General features: G+C 54.4%; 1 protein-coding gene across 1 annotated transcript in view; it reads right to left on the reverse strand.

Annotated features, from left to right (window-relative positions):
* Positions 1–14,997, reverse strand: part of SSPO (SCO-spondin) — a gene marked incomplete at both ends in the record, with an annotated part of 95,588 nt that overhangs the window by 76,620 nt on the left and 3,971 nt on the right. The window contains 9 exons of the mRNA XM_015827615.1: positions 795–950; positions 2,962–3,071; positions 4,734–4,861; positions 5,018–5,220; positions 7,880–8,014; positions 8,108–8,364; positions 8,479–8,573; positions 12,023–12,203; positions 14,745–14,997. The exon at positions 14,745–14,997 is cut by the window's right edge and continues 1 nt beyond it. Coding sequence (XP_015683101.1) covers positions 795–950; positions 2,962–3,071; positions 4,734–4,861; positions 5,018–5,220; positions 7,880–8,014; positions 8,108–8,364; positions 8,479–8,573; positions 12,023–12,203; positions 14,745–14,997 — 1,518 coding nt within the window. The remainder of the gene's footprint in view (positions 1–794; positions 951–2,961; positions 3,072–4,733; positions 4,862–5,017; positions 5,221–7,879; positions 8,015–8,107; positions 8,365–8,478; positions 8,574–12,022; positions 12,204–14,744) is intronic.

Consider the following 14,997-nt stretch of genomic DNA (forward strand, 5'->3'; position numbering starts at 1 on the left):
ATATCTCTCTCTCCGTCTTTCTCTGTCAATCTCTCTCCATCTCTCTCTGTCCCTCTCCCCCTCTCTCTCTTGCCCTCTCTTTCTCAATCTCTCTCAATCTCTCTCCCTCTCTTTCCCTCTCTTCCTCTCCCTCTCCCTCCCTTCTCTCTCTCTCTCTCCTCCCTCTCAATTTCTCTCTCTCTCCCTCCTTCTCTCTCAATCTCTCTCTCTCTGTCCCTCTCACTCTCACTCTTTTTCTCAATCTCTCTCTCCCTCTCCCTCTCTCGCTTCTCTCTGTCTCTCCCTCCCTCCCTCCCTCTCTCTCCCTCTCTCTCAATTTCTCAATCTCTCTCTCCCTCCCTCTCTCTCTATGTGAGTCCTGTCCCAGCTTGAATCTCTAAGCACGAACGAGCCTTAACACCATTCGGTCGAGAAAGGTATAGTTTACTAGAAGTCAAGTGGATTGCAGTGGTGCAAAGCCAGAGCTGAAATTCGCGCGCCCAATTCCTCAAATGTAACTTTCCCCCTTCCAAGTCACTTCCCATCCTCCTCCTCTCTCTGTCTGTGTGTGTGTGTGTGTGTGTGTGTATTTCTTCAGCCCATCCACCCAGCCTTTGTTGAGCCACAAGGACCCATCGGTTTGACTTCTGGGAACGACACCCCCACCCGGCCTATGCTGATCTTCTCCATCTTCCCTGCCACAGTCCCAAGGAAGGCCTTCCACAACCCCACTTCCTCCTCTTTCCTGGTTCCCCTGGCTCTCCCCACAGGCACCTCCCCTTTCCCCCAAGGCTGCTGCCCCTCTCCGATCTCACCATGCAGGACTTTGCCTTCCGGGCAGAAGCACCCCTCCACGCAGGAAGCTGTCTCCATGGGGCAGTGTTCGGCGGGCTCCAGGCCGAAGTTCTGGCAGGTGGGCGGGCAGGCCGGGCCGCAGGGGTCGTACTCCATCCCATGATCACACTGTAGGGCTGTGAGCAAATGGAGGAGAGGGTGGGGAGGCGGACAAAGCCCGGGCCAGATCTGGGAGAAGGTTTCCTTTCAACTTGGCAGATCGTTCCCTGGACGGTTTTCATCCTCAAACCCAGAGCAGTACCAGATGCGGTGGAATGTAGCCTGGATTCCCAGGAGGGAGGGGAGAGCCGCATTCCAGAGGACCGTGAGACAGCAAAGCTTAGATAGTTTGGTTAGGAGGAAGAGAGTTTTTAAGACGGTTCCTCCCTAGCGATTCCCAGAGCACAGGTAATCCTGGGACTCACAACCACAATTTAACCCAGAATTGCAATCATTAAGTTGAGGGTGAATGTTTGTTCTCCGAACGTTTCGTTACCAGGCTAGGTACCCATCACAAGCCTCTCACAGATCTCATACCTGACTCATCACAAAGACCCTTACTTGGCACAACCACCCCTGTACCCAGGGGTGGGATTCAGCCGGTTCGCACCAGTTCGGCAGAACCGCTAGCTAAATCCTTAAGTCCGTTCTAGGCCTCAGAGGCCTGCATCCAATAAGACAGTGGTTCCCAACCTTTTCTATACCCCGCACCCCTAGAACACTTCTGATATATTCTCCCACCCCTTACAAAAGTTCAAAACAAATTATGCATATACACTATACTTTTGAAACCTCTAAACACGAGTTTTCGTACCCCCTGGGATATCGTCTCGCACCCCCAGTTGGGAACCGCTACAATAAGAGAACTGATTGTTCTCTGGCCCTTCCCTGACCATTCTCTATGGCCCATAGCTCCCCGGCCCTTCATCCCTGCCATTTGACCCGGGCCTTTGGCTGCACTGAACAAATAGCCCCCTGTTGTGATTCCTTGCCAGCCAGTGGACCCGACAGCTGAGTCTGAGGAGGAGGGGTCTGGAGTGACATCAGAGTCAGAGGAAGGCTCTCAGGAGCTCCAAGACTTACACTCAGATGAGGAGCCCGGCCCCTCTACTCGCACTCAGGCTGAGACACAGCTGTGCTGGGACCTTGAGTTGGACAGTGATGAGGAACAGCTGGGACAAATCCAGGATGCACGAAAGCGCCGGCAAGAGAAGTGAGCAGGACAGAGGAAATGCAATGGGGTGGCTCCAAAGGCAAAGGAGAAGGCATTAGGAAAGCCACGCCTTGGCTGCATCATAAAAGGGAAGGTGTGGGAGGTGTTGAGGATCGAGTTTCTGTGAACTGTGTTTTGTTTGCCTTGGACATTGACTCAGGTCTGTGGGTAATAAAAGGGGTTGGTTTTTCTTGCGGTTCCTGCTTGCTTATTGGAAGAGGGGTTTCTCCTTGTGAGCATAACTCCATAGGCTGGGACAGAACCCCCCCCCAGCCAATCAGGTGGTGGGCAGCAGCGATGGCACTGGGGAGGGCGACCGAGGGGGCTGTGGGTGGGGGGGACAGCATGCCGTGCGATTGGTGGCAGGCTGGGGGAGAGGGCAAGAGGTGCAGCGGTGCGCGATTGCTGGCCTTGGGTGGTGAACGGTGACAGAGCGAGGGTGGCGACGCCACAGATGGGGGAAAGCGGGACGGCGCGAGGCTGCTGTCATTGGCGGGGAGGAAAGGGGATGGCATGCGGTCATCACCCCCACCACCCCCACGGCACCATCGCTGCCACTCGCCACCCGATTGGCTGGAGGTATTTGTCCCATGCAGCCAAAGGTCCAGGTTAAATAGTGTCTGGGTGAATTGGCAGGGATGAAAATATTGGGGCGGAAGGCCAAGGGCCCATTGACCATGGATAATGGCCGGGGGAGGGCCAGGAGGAGAAAAGCTGGCTGTAAATCAATTGAGTTGGGTGCGACCAAGTGTCAGTGCCTAAATATCCTAGACCCCCCAGGCAGATGTGGGCAGCAGGAATACTTTGCTTGCTAAGCTCTTTTGCTTAGTCAGAGGGGTCCTCTGAGCCTCTGAGGGGCTTCTGGGAAAGGCCACCCCCCACGAGACCCCCATCCCAGAGAGGGTCTTTTCTTTCCAGCCTCCTCCAAAGCTTACGGCAGAGTTCCTGGCTTCTCCAGCGTACGGGGACTCCTCGCTGAATGCACTCCTCGGCGTACGTCGCAATGGCTGTGCAGAGGCACTCACAGTCCCCGCCAGAGTCACACCTGAGCGGAGAGGAGGCAGAGAGGAGATCAGCGGGGAGGGGGGCAGCAAGTCCCCAGGCACCCTGCCCTGTCACCAAGGACCCACTGATTTATTTTATACGGCAGAGCGAAATGCAGCTCAGCGCGTAAAATCCACCGAAAACAACCTATAAAACGGGCACCAAAGGATAAAACACCGGAGCAGTGAATTATTTTAAAAACACTGCCATTCAAGTGATGAATAAAATTAAACACGGGCAACGTAGACCTTAGCTTCCTCATGGTGCACACCTGGCAACCTGACTTTGTCACAGCTAATTCAGAGTTCCCCAACCTTTCGGAGTTGGTGGCTCGGAGTGGGGGGAGGGGGGGAAGAATGAATGGTTTTGTGGGAGGGGTAAATACGTGCATGCCCGTGCGTGCTCACAAACACTTGTCACTCGCACGAAAGAGGCTGCAAACGCCTGCGACGATGCTCACGCGACGGGGGCTGCAAACACCCCTGGGGACTCTCCCGCAAGTGTGGCTGCGAATGTCCACAATCCTCATGCGAGTGTGGGGCCGTGAATGCTCACAGCGATGCACACTCAAGAGAGGCCTCGAACCACCCACCGCGATGCTCATGTGAATGGCGCTGCAAGTGCCCGTGATGATGCTAGCGTGGGGCGCCATGAAGGTCCACAATGCTCGTGGTGCCACTTGCACAAGGGGAGGTGTGTGTGCACGCAAGCACGCATGCATCAGCCAGCCACCCACATAGCTCAATAGGCTGCAGCCCGGTAGTGGGCTGTGACCCAGAGGTTGGGGACCCCCTGAGCTAAATAGTCTACAAACTCTGTCTTTTGGACCTCACAAGGGTCTCCCAGTGAGAGGAAGAAGCGTGAATGCTGAAAATTAAAAACAATGGCTCTTTCCGGGATCCCCTTGAGTTTCTGCGACACTCCAAATGTGGTTAAATCTGTTAGGGCAGTGGTTCTCAACCTTCCTAACGCTGCGACCCTCACAAACTCACTTCACAAATGTCTCAACAACGGAAATGTGGGGCTCCCTTGTGGTCGTACGTCGAGGACTACCTATATTTCCCTGCGGGCGGGGGGCAGGAGGAGGAGCAGGGTTTTCTCACTCTCATTCTTTCTCTCTCTCTCTCTCTCTCTCTCTCTCAGTTTTTCATTTTCTCTCTCTGGCGCGTGCGCTCTGCCTCCTCTCCTGCGGCTGGATCGTGCGCCAGGCAGGCCGAGGGTGCATGCAGGCCATCGCCCAGCAATCATCTCTGACCGGGAGCACCACGCATGCATGGCGCCGCCCCCTGCACCAGCTGAGGCAGAGCTGGCAAGGCGCCGCCGCCTGCGATTTTATCATGTGGAGGGCCGTGTCTCCCCCTCGGCCTGCCCACCTGCCCGCCCTCGGCCACACCGCTCCATGCCGTGGTGCTTCTGCATCGTGATCGGCCGTCTCAGCAGCAGCAGCAGCAGGAGCTGCAGTGCCTGCCTCCTCGCCGCCCTCCTGCCCTGCGCCTCGCTCCACGCGGCCCACCCCTCCTCCTCCGCCAGCACCCGGCCTTACCGCCCGACCCTGCCGGACCCCGGCCTCGGCACCAGCATGGATGGACCCGCCGCCTGGAGACGGATAGAGGAGCGGTGTCCCTATCTGCCCCCCCGACCTCTCCAGCTGACCCTCACTCACCCGCAGGCATCGAAAACACACCACTCATAGAACTGTTGGCAGGGCAGTTCCTCACGGCAGCGGGCGAAGAGATCCTGAAGGAGGATCCCGCAACGCTTCCGAGCCCACGTCGCACGGTGAGAATTCACCTGGGGTGGGGAAGAGATATGGAGTTGGGAGCGCCGGTGTCCAGTTTCCTGATTTGGCGACCACCGAGGGACCATCCAGATACCTGGAAAGCGCGCGTCCATCCAGTCCTACCAGGGAGTGACTCCCCCCCCATTGGTGCAAATCACAGGTCATACCGTGCAGGGATGCTCAAAGTCCTCCGCGTTGACTTCAGGACACAGGAGGCTGATGCGCCAGGAGTTGCCGAAAAGGTCTGCCGTGGGCTCCACAATGCCTTGTTGGCTGGAGAAGTCATTCTCTGCGTCGCCGTCAAAGTTCCCGCAGAGTCCTGCCACTCGGCCTTGATATTTGGCCTCCAGTTTGATGTAGACCCGGGTGCCTGAGGAAGCAGGGAGAGGATGAGGGGCTGAGGCCCAGCAGTGAGGAGTTGGCTTCATTTTAGGATCCTGATCTGGGCTTAGGATCCTGAGACAATCTACAGCGGCTTCATTTTTTTTCCCGAGAACTATCCCATCTCAGCCCTGAACAAGGTCCATCAAGACCTCCACAGCATGAGAGATGAGCTCCACACCAGACAAGGGTGTCGAGAGTAAAAATTTGGTGGCTACATGCCTTTATGTTTTCATCTTGCCATTAGAGCGAGGGGGGGTGAGAGAAAGGATGCTTTCGACTGGGTTACAGTTCTTCGGACGTTTGCCGAGACAAGGCTGTCTGGAAACCTTTCAAGGACATTCCAGCAGGTGTGAAGACAATAACAGACAGTTCTCCTAACAAAGTGAATGTGTTCACACGATCTATGTAGCCATCTGGGGTTGGGGGTTGGGCTGGGAATGTCATTGTTGTATGCTGGAGTTAGAGCAGAGGTTCCCAACCTTTCTGGGTTGGTGGCCAGGAGGGAGAGGGAGTGGCAGGCGCCTTTACATGTGCATGTGCACATGCAAACAGGGATGTGAGCGTGTGTGAATCGGAAAAGGGGCAGAGAGCATTCATGCGATGCTCATCGCAACACTAGAGCCCATGTGATGCGGCAATGCTAGCAAACTGCGCAACGCTCATGGCGATGCTAGCGTCTGTGCATTTGCGGCGACATTTGCTACGATGCTAGCGTCTGCACAATGCTTGCAGTGCGAGTGCCCGGGCAGCACGCACAGTGACGCTAGTGTCCGTGTGAGGCGCACAGTGATGCTAGAGCCCATGTGACACGGCAACACTAGCACAAGTGGGGGGGTCAGAGCGCGCACACATATGCATGCTCTGGCCAACCACTTACGCGACCCAGTGGCCATCAGACCACAGCCCAGTAGTGGGCTATGGCCCATAGGTTGGGGACCTCTGAGTTAGAGGCATTGGGATTTTAGAATGAGTTTTCCTTCGCCTATAGCACTGGTGGCGAACCTTTTAGAGACCGAGTGTCCAAAAACTGCCCTGCCCCTCCCCGTCTCCCGCTCTGCCCCACCCCCACCCCACCTGCCTGCCTGCAGGACCACCCGCCTCCACGGCCCACCACAGCAGATCACCCAAGTGTCCTAACAGCACCATGGCGACCATGCCCTCTGCCCGCGCCCGCAGCATCTGTGCGCGATGGGGCACGAGGGCAGAGTCTTGTCCCTGCTGCCTGGCTGCCATGTCTTTGGCTGCACTGCTCTGCACGGGCCGCACCTGGAGGTGACTCTCTGGGGGGGGCTGCTGGTGAGGAGCCAGACGCAGGGGGAGGTGGGGCTGAGGTGATGGCACGCGTGCCCACAGAGAGGGCTATGAGTGCCGCCTCTGGCACGTGTGCCATAGGTTCACCCCCACTGGCCTATAGCATGTCATGTTTTCAATAAACCAGTATGTTTTTCAGCAATGAAAGTATTCAACTTTATTTGGATATTTGAGCTGGAGGTTGACGGAGGATCTGTGGAGAACTCTGGGGGAGTGTGCAGGTTGTGTCTCCTTCTGGACACTGCATAGACCAGGGCGTTTCAACCTTTTCACCCATTGTACCACTTTTAGGATATAGCAATATCCGAGTACCACCAGTCACCTAGCAAGGTGTCAAAAACTTGATGACCAAAAAAAAAAAAAGGAAAAAAGTGATAAAGTACAGGTAGTCCTTGACTTACAACAGTTCACTTAGTGACTGTTCGAAGTTACAATGGCACTGAAAAAAGTGCCCCCCAAGCCACAGCCGAGCAAGACACCTGCCTGCCCACCCAGCGGCGCTCTTCCTCCTGTCCGAGGTTTTCATTGTTGTGAGCATTTCTGTTGAGGATTGGCAGCGGGGGTGGGATGGGGGGGGATGTTTGGTTTTTATTCTCCCCATTTGCTGGGTGGTTGCAGCAGGTTTTGGTCACTTCACATGATCCTGGGACACTGTGACCGTCATAAATATGAATCAGTTGCCAAGCATCTGAATGTAAATCACAAGAGCCTGGAGATGCTGCAACATTCCAGCCGATCGGCGCTTCTTCTGGGCTCAGAAGTGCCAAGATCAGTGCCAAGCTCCAGCTGAAACCTGGCTCTGATCCTGGTGCTTCCACTGAGCCCTGACAGCCCCGAAGAAGCGCCGATCAGCTGGAAAGCGGCACTGATCCTGGCGCTTCCGCTAAGTCCTGACAGCCCTGCAGCTCCAGCCGTCTCTCGCTCAGGCTTGTGCGGTGCTGCCACCGGTTCAGCTCATTCCCCTTCCCTGCTACCACTTTTCTAGGATGGTCGCGTACCACCTGCCAGGTGCCAATGTACCACAGGTGGTACCCATACCACTGGTTGAAAAGCCCTGACATAGACAACCTGTCAATTGATCCAGTGGCCTACGATGCATAGTAAGCTGATACCTTGTTCAGTCCTGGTAGGCCTCATGTGTGCTGCAACAAACCTGGATCTTCTGTGTAAATCCAACTAGCAGGTGTCGCACACTGAGGGAGTGCCAAGGTGGGCAACCTTGAGATGTTCCTCAGGAATTGGGGAGTGCCCCCCCGACGAAAGAGAGGATTTAAGAGGCTCCGATTGGGTTAAAACTAGCGTGTGGGAAGGGAGGACCTCGTAGCCAGCCTCACCTCCATCCCAGAACACCGTCAGCCCCGTCTGAGAGAGGAGCACCAGAAAGAGTCCAGCTCTCTCCAAGGTCAGCCCATTCCCGCTGTAGGTCTTGGGGGGCCGGACCGAGACGCCGTTCACCGTCACGTCCTTTCCTAGCACAAGGAGAGAGAGGGAAGGTCACAAAGGATGTGGCAAAGCTGCTGGGGGGGTACGGTAGCCTCCTTAGGTGCCCACGGCTGTCTTACCTCGGAGCAGGTGAACTGTCATGCTGCCCATCAGCACCACCACGGACTTGGTGCAGGTGGTGCCGCTGGTGCCGCAGGGTACGTTCTCGGCTGTGACGGTGAAGGCGCCGCTGTTCTCGCGGACCAGGACGTACTCGCAGTCCCCTAGGAAGGTGTACGCCCGCCCGTCGAAGGTGATGTAGTGGGGGTCTCCGGTGGCCACGCAGGTCGCGGCACAGCGGTGGTGGCTGCATTCCCAGCGCTGCTTTCGGCAAATGCTGGGGAAGGAGGGAGGGATGGAGGGAGAGGACTGTGAGCCCCTGGCACCCCTGCTTTGGGGAACGGCATGCCTCCCAGTCTCCCCTCGCAGGCCTGAGCAGACGGGTCCTCACCAGGTGTTGCAATCCCTGGCGATGGTCTCGTTGGGCAGATAGAGGTGGCCATTGTGGTGACAAGGACATTCCTCTGGGGGGACACAGTGCTCGTTCTGCAAGAGGACAGAAGGGACGAGGTGGAGGGTCTGCCTTTGTCTCCCTGAAGAGACCCTGCCTGGCTAAGTGAGCAAGAATGCAAACCACGCTGGTCCGGGATTAACGCAAAGATACAACAAGGGGACCACTCAGCGGGTTCCCAAGTGCGATGAAGCTTGGACGAATCTGTTTAGTTGATGCCCTCCGTGGAGTGTGCAAAGCAGGAGCAGAGCTCGTGTACGTGCCACTGCTTCTAATTGGAAAGATTGTCAAGCGTACCTCTCCTTTGCGTGGCTATTTGTGGCTGGGTGCAAGCGCGCATCAACAAAACTGTGCACCTGTTGTGGAGCCAGTACAGGGATAGGCATCAACGTATGACCACAATTGAGTCCTAAACGGCTGCGAAGCAAGCATTTTACAACCTCCCTTGTCACCGTTGTTAAGTGGATCCCTGCGGTTGTTGTCAATCACAAACGGTCGTTAAGTGAATCTAGCTTCCCCGTTGACTTTGTTCGTTGGGAGGAGCAAAGGAGAATCACATGGTCCAGGGACGCCGCAACCGTCATAAATACGAGCCAGTTGCCAAGTGTCTGAATTTTCATAAGGCGACCTTGGGGGATGCTGCGACCGTTGTTAAGTGTGAAAAATCACTTTTCGAGTCCCGTTATCACTTCAAACAATCACTAAATGAATGGTTGTACGTCGTTTTCTGTTTGGGGAGAATGGTTCCCCATGATTCTGAGCTGCCTAAAGATTTGGTTAAAGGACAGTCACTTGGCTAGATAAGTAGTCATCCACTTACAGCCGTTCACGTAGCTATAAAGGCACCGAAAAAAGGGCACTATGAGCATTTTTCACACTTATGACCGTTGCAGAATCCCCGCGGTCACGCGACGAAAATTCGAGGACTACCTGTAATAGATCAAGGAAGGATATGGGAGAGTCCCAGGGGATCCTTAGATCTCTCCCCAGCAGGAGAGTTTGGAAAATTCTGGAAAATCGCCTTGCTGTTCACCTGCGCCCGTCCCCACCCGCAATCACAGAAGCTGCCCCGGCCCCGCCATTTGCCTGCGCATGCACTCACCCGCCCCCCCCAATCGGAGAAGCCGTGTTAGCACTGTTCATCTGCCGCCCCATACCACAGCTGCTCTCTCCCATCACACACTGCCCCTGCAGGACCACGGCTTCTGCCTGCCACCCAATTGGCTGGTGGCTATTTGTCCTGTGCAGCCAAAGTTTGCCTCGGCAAAAGGGCCAGGCTGAAGGGCGCAGGGTGCAGGGCCACGGGCCCATTGGTCAGGGAGAATGGGCAGGGGAGGACCAGCTGAGGAGGAATGCTGGCTGTAAATGGGCTGAGATGAGAGGCGGAAAGTGAAGGAGGTGTGGCCAAGGGTCCGTGCCTAAAGGTCCCGTTCCGGTTGTACATTCATCGAAGTCTGGCGCCCTACGAGCAATTCCCTCAACAGACACACTGACGAAACCCTCAGAATCCAGCCAACCAAAGACAGCACTGACTCTCAGCCATCCCGCGCAATCCCCCATCAACCAGCACTTCACCTCCCTATGATCTTCACCTGATGTGACTTCCCCATCGCAAGAGCCATCACCAGCCTCTCACTGAGGAATCACACCTGACCACTCAACACACCCACACCTGAAGCCCTTCTAAACAGAAGAGCGCTGACACAGACATCCCCTGAATTTCGCCGAAGATGTTACTTAGCCTGGTGATGAAATGTTCAGAAACCAACCCACAAGCTCGGACACGGGTCAGCAACCCGTAGCTCCAGAGCCGCATGTGGCTCTTTGAGCCTTCTCCTGTGGCTCCCAGCCTACTCTGCCATTTGCAGAGAGAGAGAGAGACAGAGACAGAGACAGGGAGAGGCACTTCACTTCACTTCTCTCTCTCTCTCTCTCTCTCTCTCTCTCTCTCTCTCTCTCTCTCTCTCTCTCTCTAAAAGAGAGTGGCCTCACACTGTTCGACGAGCTGACAAGCTTATTGGGAGGGGCTCCTCCCTTTGCTGCATCTCTGCAAGACGCAGGAAGCAGGAAGCAGGAAGCAGGAAGGGCAGGAGGGAGCCAGCCCAATAAGAATGTGTCAGCTTGTTGGAGAACAGCTTGAAGCCAGCTTGCCAGGTGAGCAGAAGATCGGAGAGAGGGAGAGAGAGAGAGAGAGAGAGAGAGAGAGAGAGAGAGAGGGAGGGAGGGAGGGAGGGAGGGAGGAGAGAGAGGGAGAGAGAGAGGGAGAGAGGGAGAGGGAGAGAGATAAAGGAAAGAGAGAGAGAGAAAGAGAGAGGAAAGAGAAAGAGAGAAAGAGACAGAGGGAGAGAGAGAGGAAAGAGAGAGGGGGAGAGGAAAGAGAGAGAGAGAAAGGGAAAGAGAGAAAGGAAAGAGAGAAAGAGAAAAAGAGAGAGAAAGAGAAAGAGAGGGAGAGACGAAAAAGAGAGGGGGAGAGGAAAGAGAGAGGGAGAGAGAGAGGGAGAGAGATAAAGGAGAGAGAGAGAAAGAGAGAGGAAAGAGAAAGAGAGAGAGAGGGAGAGAGAGAGGAAAGAGAGAGGGGGAGAGGAAAGAGAGAGAGAGAGAGAGAGGGGAGAGAGAGAAAGGAAAGAGAGAGAGAGAAAGAGAGAGAGGAAAGAGAAAGAGAGAAAGAGAGGGAGAGAGAGGAAAGAGAGAAAGAGGGAGAGAGAGAGGAGAGAGAGAAGAGAAAGAGAGGGAGAGGGAGAGAAAAAGAGAAAGAGAGGGAGAGAGAGAGGGAGAGGGAGAGAGATAAAGGAAAGAGAGAGAGAAAGAGAGAGGAGAGAAAGACAGAGGGAGAGAGGAAAGAGAGAGGGGGAGAGGAAAGAGAGGGAGAGAGGGAGAGAGATAAAAGAAAGAGAGAGAGAGAAAAAGAGAGAGAGAGGAAAGAGAACGAGAAAGAGACAGAGGGAGAGAAAGAGGAAAGAGAGAGGGGGAGAGGGAGAGAGAGAAAGGAAAGAGAGAGAGAGAAAGAGAGAGGAAAGAGAAAGAGAGAGAAAGAGGGAGAGAGAGAGGAAAGAGAGAGGGGGAGAGGAAAGAGAGAGGAGAGAGAGAAAGGAAAGAGAAAGAGAAAGAGAGGGAGAGAGAGGAAAGAGAGAAAGAGAGAGAGGGAGAGAGGGGGAGAGGAAAGAGAGAGAGAGAGAACTCATGCACAGCATCCTCTATTTCTTTTTAATTAAACTCTTCAATCAAGCTCCCCACTCCTTGTGCGCGCACACGCACGTGCGCACACAGGTTTTGCGGCTTCCGGTGTTTTCTTTTCTCTGGGAAACGGGTCTTTGAGTGTTTAAGGTTGCCGACCCCTGAGCTCGGAGAACAAACCTCCCCCCTCACACTACCAAGGCAGGATACGGGAGATCCCAGGGGGGATCTATCAATCTCTCCCAAAGCCGGAGAGGTGGACAGTCGATAATTCCCGAATGGTAGGAACGGGTGTTTCTGGACTGCTCACCAGGAAAACGGCGCCAGGAGGGCACACGCAGCCATCGGAGGCGCCGTCGCAGCTGAGGTTACTCTGGAGACTCTCACAGGTGAGGAGGCAGGCGTCGATGGCGTAGATCAGCTCTCCGGGACAACGCACCGCACTGGGACAGGTCTCCTCTGTGCAGCTCCAGGCCCCGTTCACACAAACGCTGAAACACAGGACGTAGCGATGTGAGCAATGTAGACGCCAGCTCTTTTCCCCTCGGCGGACGTCGGAAGCCCTCGCGAACCGCCCGCCCGCTCCCCCACGTTGCCCAACTTCACCANCCTCGACTTACAACAATTGGTTGAATGACCTCTCGAAGCTACAACGGCACCGACCAAAGGGGATTTAGGACCGCTTTTCGCACTTACGACCACTGCAATCCCCAGGGTCCCAAGATCAAAATTTAGACGCTTGGCAAGTGACTCGTATGTACGACGGTCGTGGCGTCCCGGGGTCACGTGATTCCCCTTTGGCGAAATTGTCACCAGCAAATTCAATGGGGAAGCTGGATTCACTTCCCGATCGTGTTACTTCCAACACTGGAAGTTTTGAAGAAGAGACTGGACAGCCATTTGTCTGAAATGGTCTAGGGTTTCCTGCCTGAGCAGGGGGTTGGACTAGATGACCTCCAAGATCCCTTCCAATTCTAATTCTAATTCTAATTCTAATTCTAATTCTAATTCTAATTCTAATTCTAATTCTAATTCTAATAATTCTAATTATAATTCTAATTATAATTCTAATTCTAATAATTCTAATTCTAATTCTAATTCTAATTCTAATTCTAATTCTAATTCTAATTCTAATTCTAATTCTTGTTTTGTTGTTTTGTTGTTTTGTTGTTATTATTATATTGTTTTGTTGTCATTATTGTTATTGTTGTTGTTATTTTAACGACCACAGGGATTTGTATTTATGACGGTCGCAGTGTCCCAAAGTCGTGTGATCCCCTGTTGTGAACTTCGGACAAGCCACGTCCAGGGGGAAGTCAAATTCATTGAACACCCATGTTATTAATCTCAACAACTGCAGTAATTCAGTTAATCCTTGGGCCTACTGTGGTGGTCGTAAAACGAGGCGACTCGCTTCACAAATGTCTCGCTTAGCAACCGGTCAATTGTGGTCGTGAGCCAAGGACTACGTGCACTTCGCAGGACGGGACACGTTAAGACTGTGCTCTGCAGGCTGAGCTTCCACAATCTTTCTGTCTCAAGCTGTGTCCACTTGGGGCACCCACGTCCATCTCTTTGGTCCTCCAGAGCAGGGGGTCCCCAACCTCCGGTCTGTGGACTGGTACCGGGCCGCGGCGCACCAGCAACCGGTCCGCACAAACGAGCAAAGCCCCATCCGCGGGATGCGGGCAGCACACAAAACCACGCTCCCTCCGGTCCGCGGAAAAAACACCTCTCTCCACGTCACCGGTCCCTGGTGCCCCAAAGGTTGGGGGACCTCTGCTCCAGAGGACTTCAGCTTCCCAGCCACTCTCCACCTGGGGGGGGACACGTCCACACGTGCGCGACAGCTGGACTCGTGCGGCGGAGACATTCAATGAAATCAACCTATCCTGTGAGAGACAAGTCGACAGGTCACAGGGTGATTTCATCAAACGCCTCTCGCCACGCCATCGAATCGCAGTGAAGCAGGCGCCCCGGTGGTGATGGTGGTGCAGGTGCAGGAATCGAAGCCTAGAGCTGGAAGGGACCATGGAGGTCTTCTAGTCCAATCATCTAGTCCAAGAAGACAGGAGACTTTGTATCATCCCAGGCAAATAGAGGAGGAGGAGCAGCAGGAGGAGAAGGAAGAAAAAGAGGAAGAAGAAGAAGAAGAAGAAGAAGAAGAAGAAGAGGAAGAGGAAGAGGAAGAGGAAGAGGAAGAGGAAGAGGAAGAGGAAGAGGAAGAGGAGGAGGAGGAGGAGGAGGAAGAAGAAGACGAAGATGAAGAGGAGGAGGAAGAAAAAGAAGAGGAAGAGGAAAAAGAGGAAGAGGAAGAGGAAGAAGAAGAAGAGGAAGAAGAAGAAGAAGAGGAAGAGGAACAGGAACAGGAAGAGGAAGAAGAGGAAGAAGAGGAAGAAGAGGAAGAGGAGAAGAGGAACAGGAAGAGGAAGAAGAGGAAGAGGAAGAAGAGGAAGAGAAGAAAAGAAGAGGAAGAAGAGGAAGAGGAAGAGGAAGAGGAGGAAGAAGAGGAAGAGGAAGAGGAAAAAGAAGAAGAAGCGGAGGAGGAGGAAGAAGAGGAAGAGGAAGAAGAGGAAGAGGAAGAGGAAGAAAAAGAGGAAGAGGAAGAAGAAGAAGATGAAGAGGAAGAAGAAGAGGAAGAAGAAGAAGAAGAAGAAGAACAACAACAACAACAACAACAAAACAACCACAACAACCATCATGCAGCTGTGAAGGTAGTTGCACTGTTTCTACATGGGCGACTGACTGTCCCCTGCCCAGTCCAGAAAACAGAACGGACCGGCGTAAAGCACAACGCCCGAGGTTCCTTCTGGCTCCCTCGTTCTGAGAAGTCTCTCTCTGCCTTTGCACCCAGACAGAGTTCTGCGCCTCCCACTTACCGCAACTCGCTTCGGCACGGCAGAGAGAAAAACTTGTCCGAAAAATCCTTTCCAGCCCCTCCTCAGTCGCCGGGACGTCTCCGCGTAGACAGAAGCCCCGGAACGCTACGTTTTACAAACCCGTGAAGCTCCCTAGTCCCGGTTGCAACCTACCAGCTGTTGCAGCTCCTCTGAATCTTGCTACCGGGCGGGTGGGCTTTCTCCTGGTGCAGGCAGGGACACAGGGCCGGCTGGACGCACTGCCCTTCGTGGTCCAGCGCCAGACCTTCCGGGCAGTTGCATCCAGCCACACAGGCAGGGTGGAGGTCCTCGCAGATGCCGAATTTTTCCGCCGGAAGGTCGGCGCAGGTTCTTCCACAGGGGGTGGCGCATTCTTGGTAGACCTGGCCCCCAGAGCACTGCACCG

Source organism: Protobothrops mucrosquamatus, unplaced genomic scaffold (genome assembly GCF_001527695.2).
Source record: "Protobothrops mucrosquamatus isolate PMUCROS unplaced genomic scaffold, P.Mucros_1.0 scaffold3815, whole genome shotgun sequence".
Classification (NCBI taxonomy): Eukaryota; Metazoa; Chordata; class Lepidosauria; order Squamata; family Viperidae; genus Protobothrops; species Protobothrops mucrosquamatus.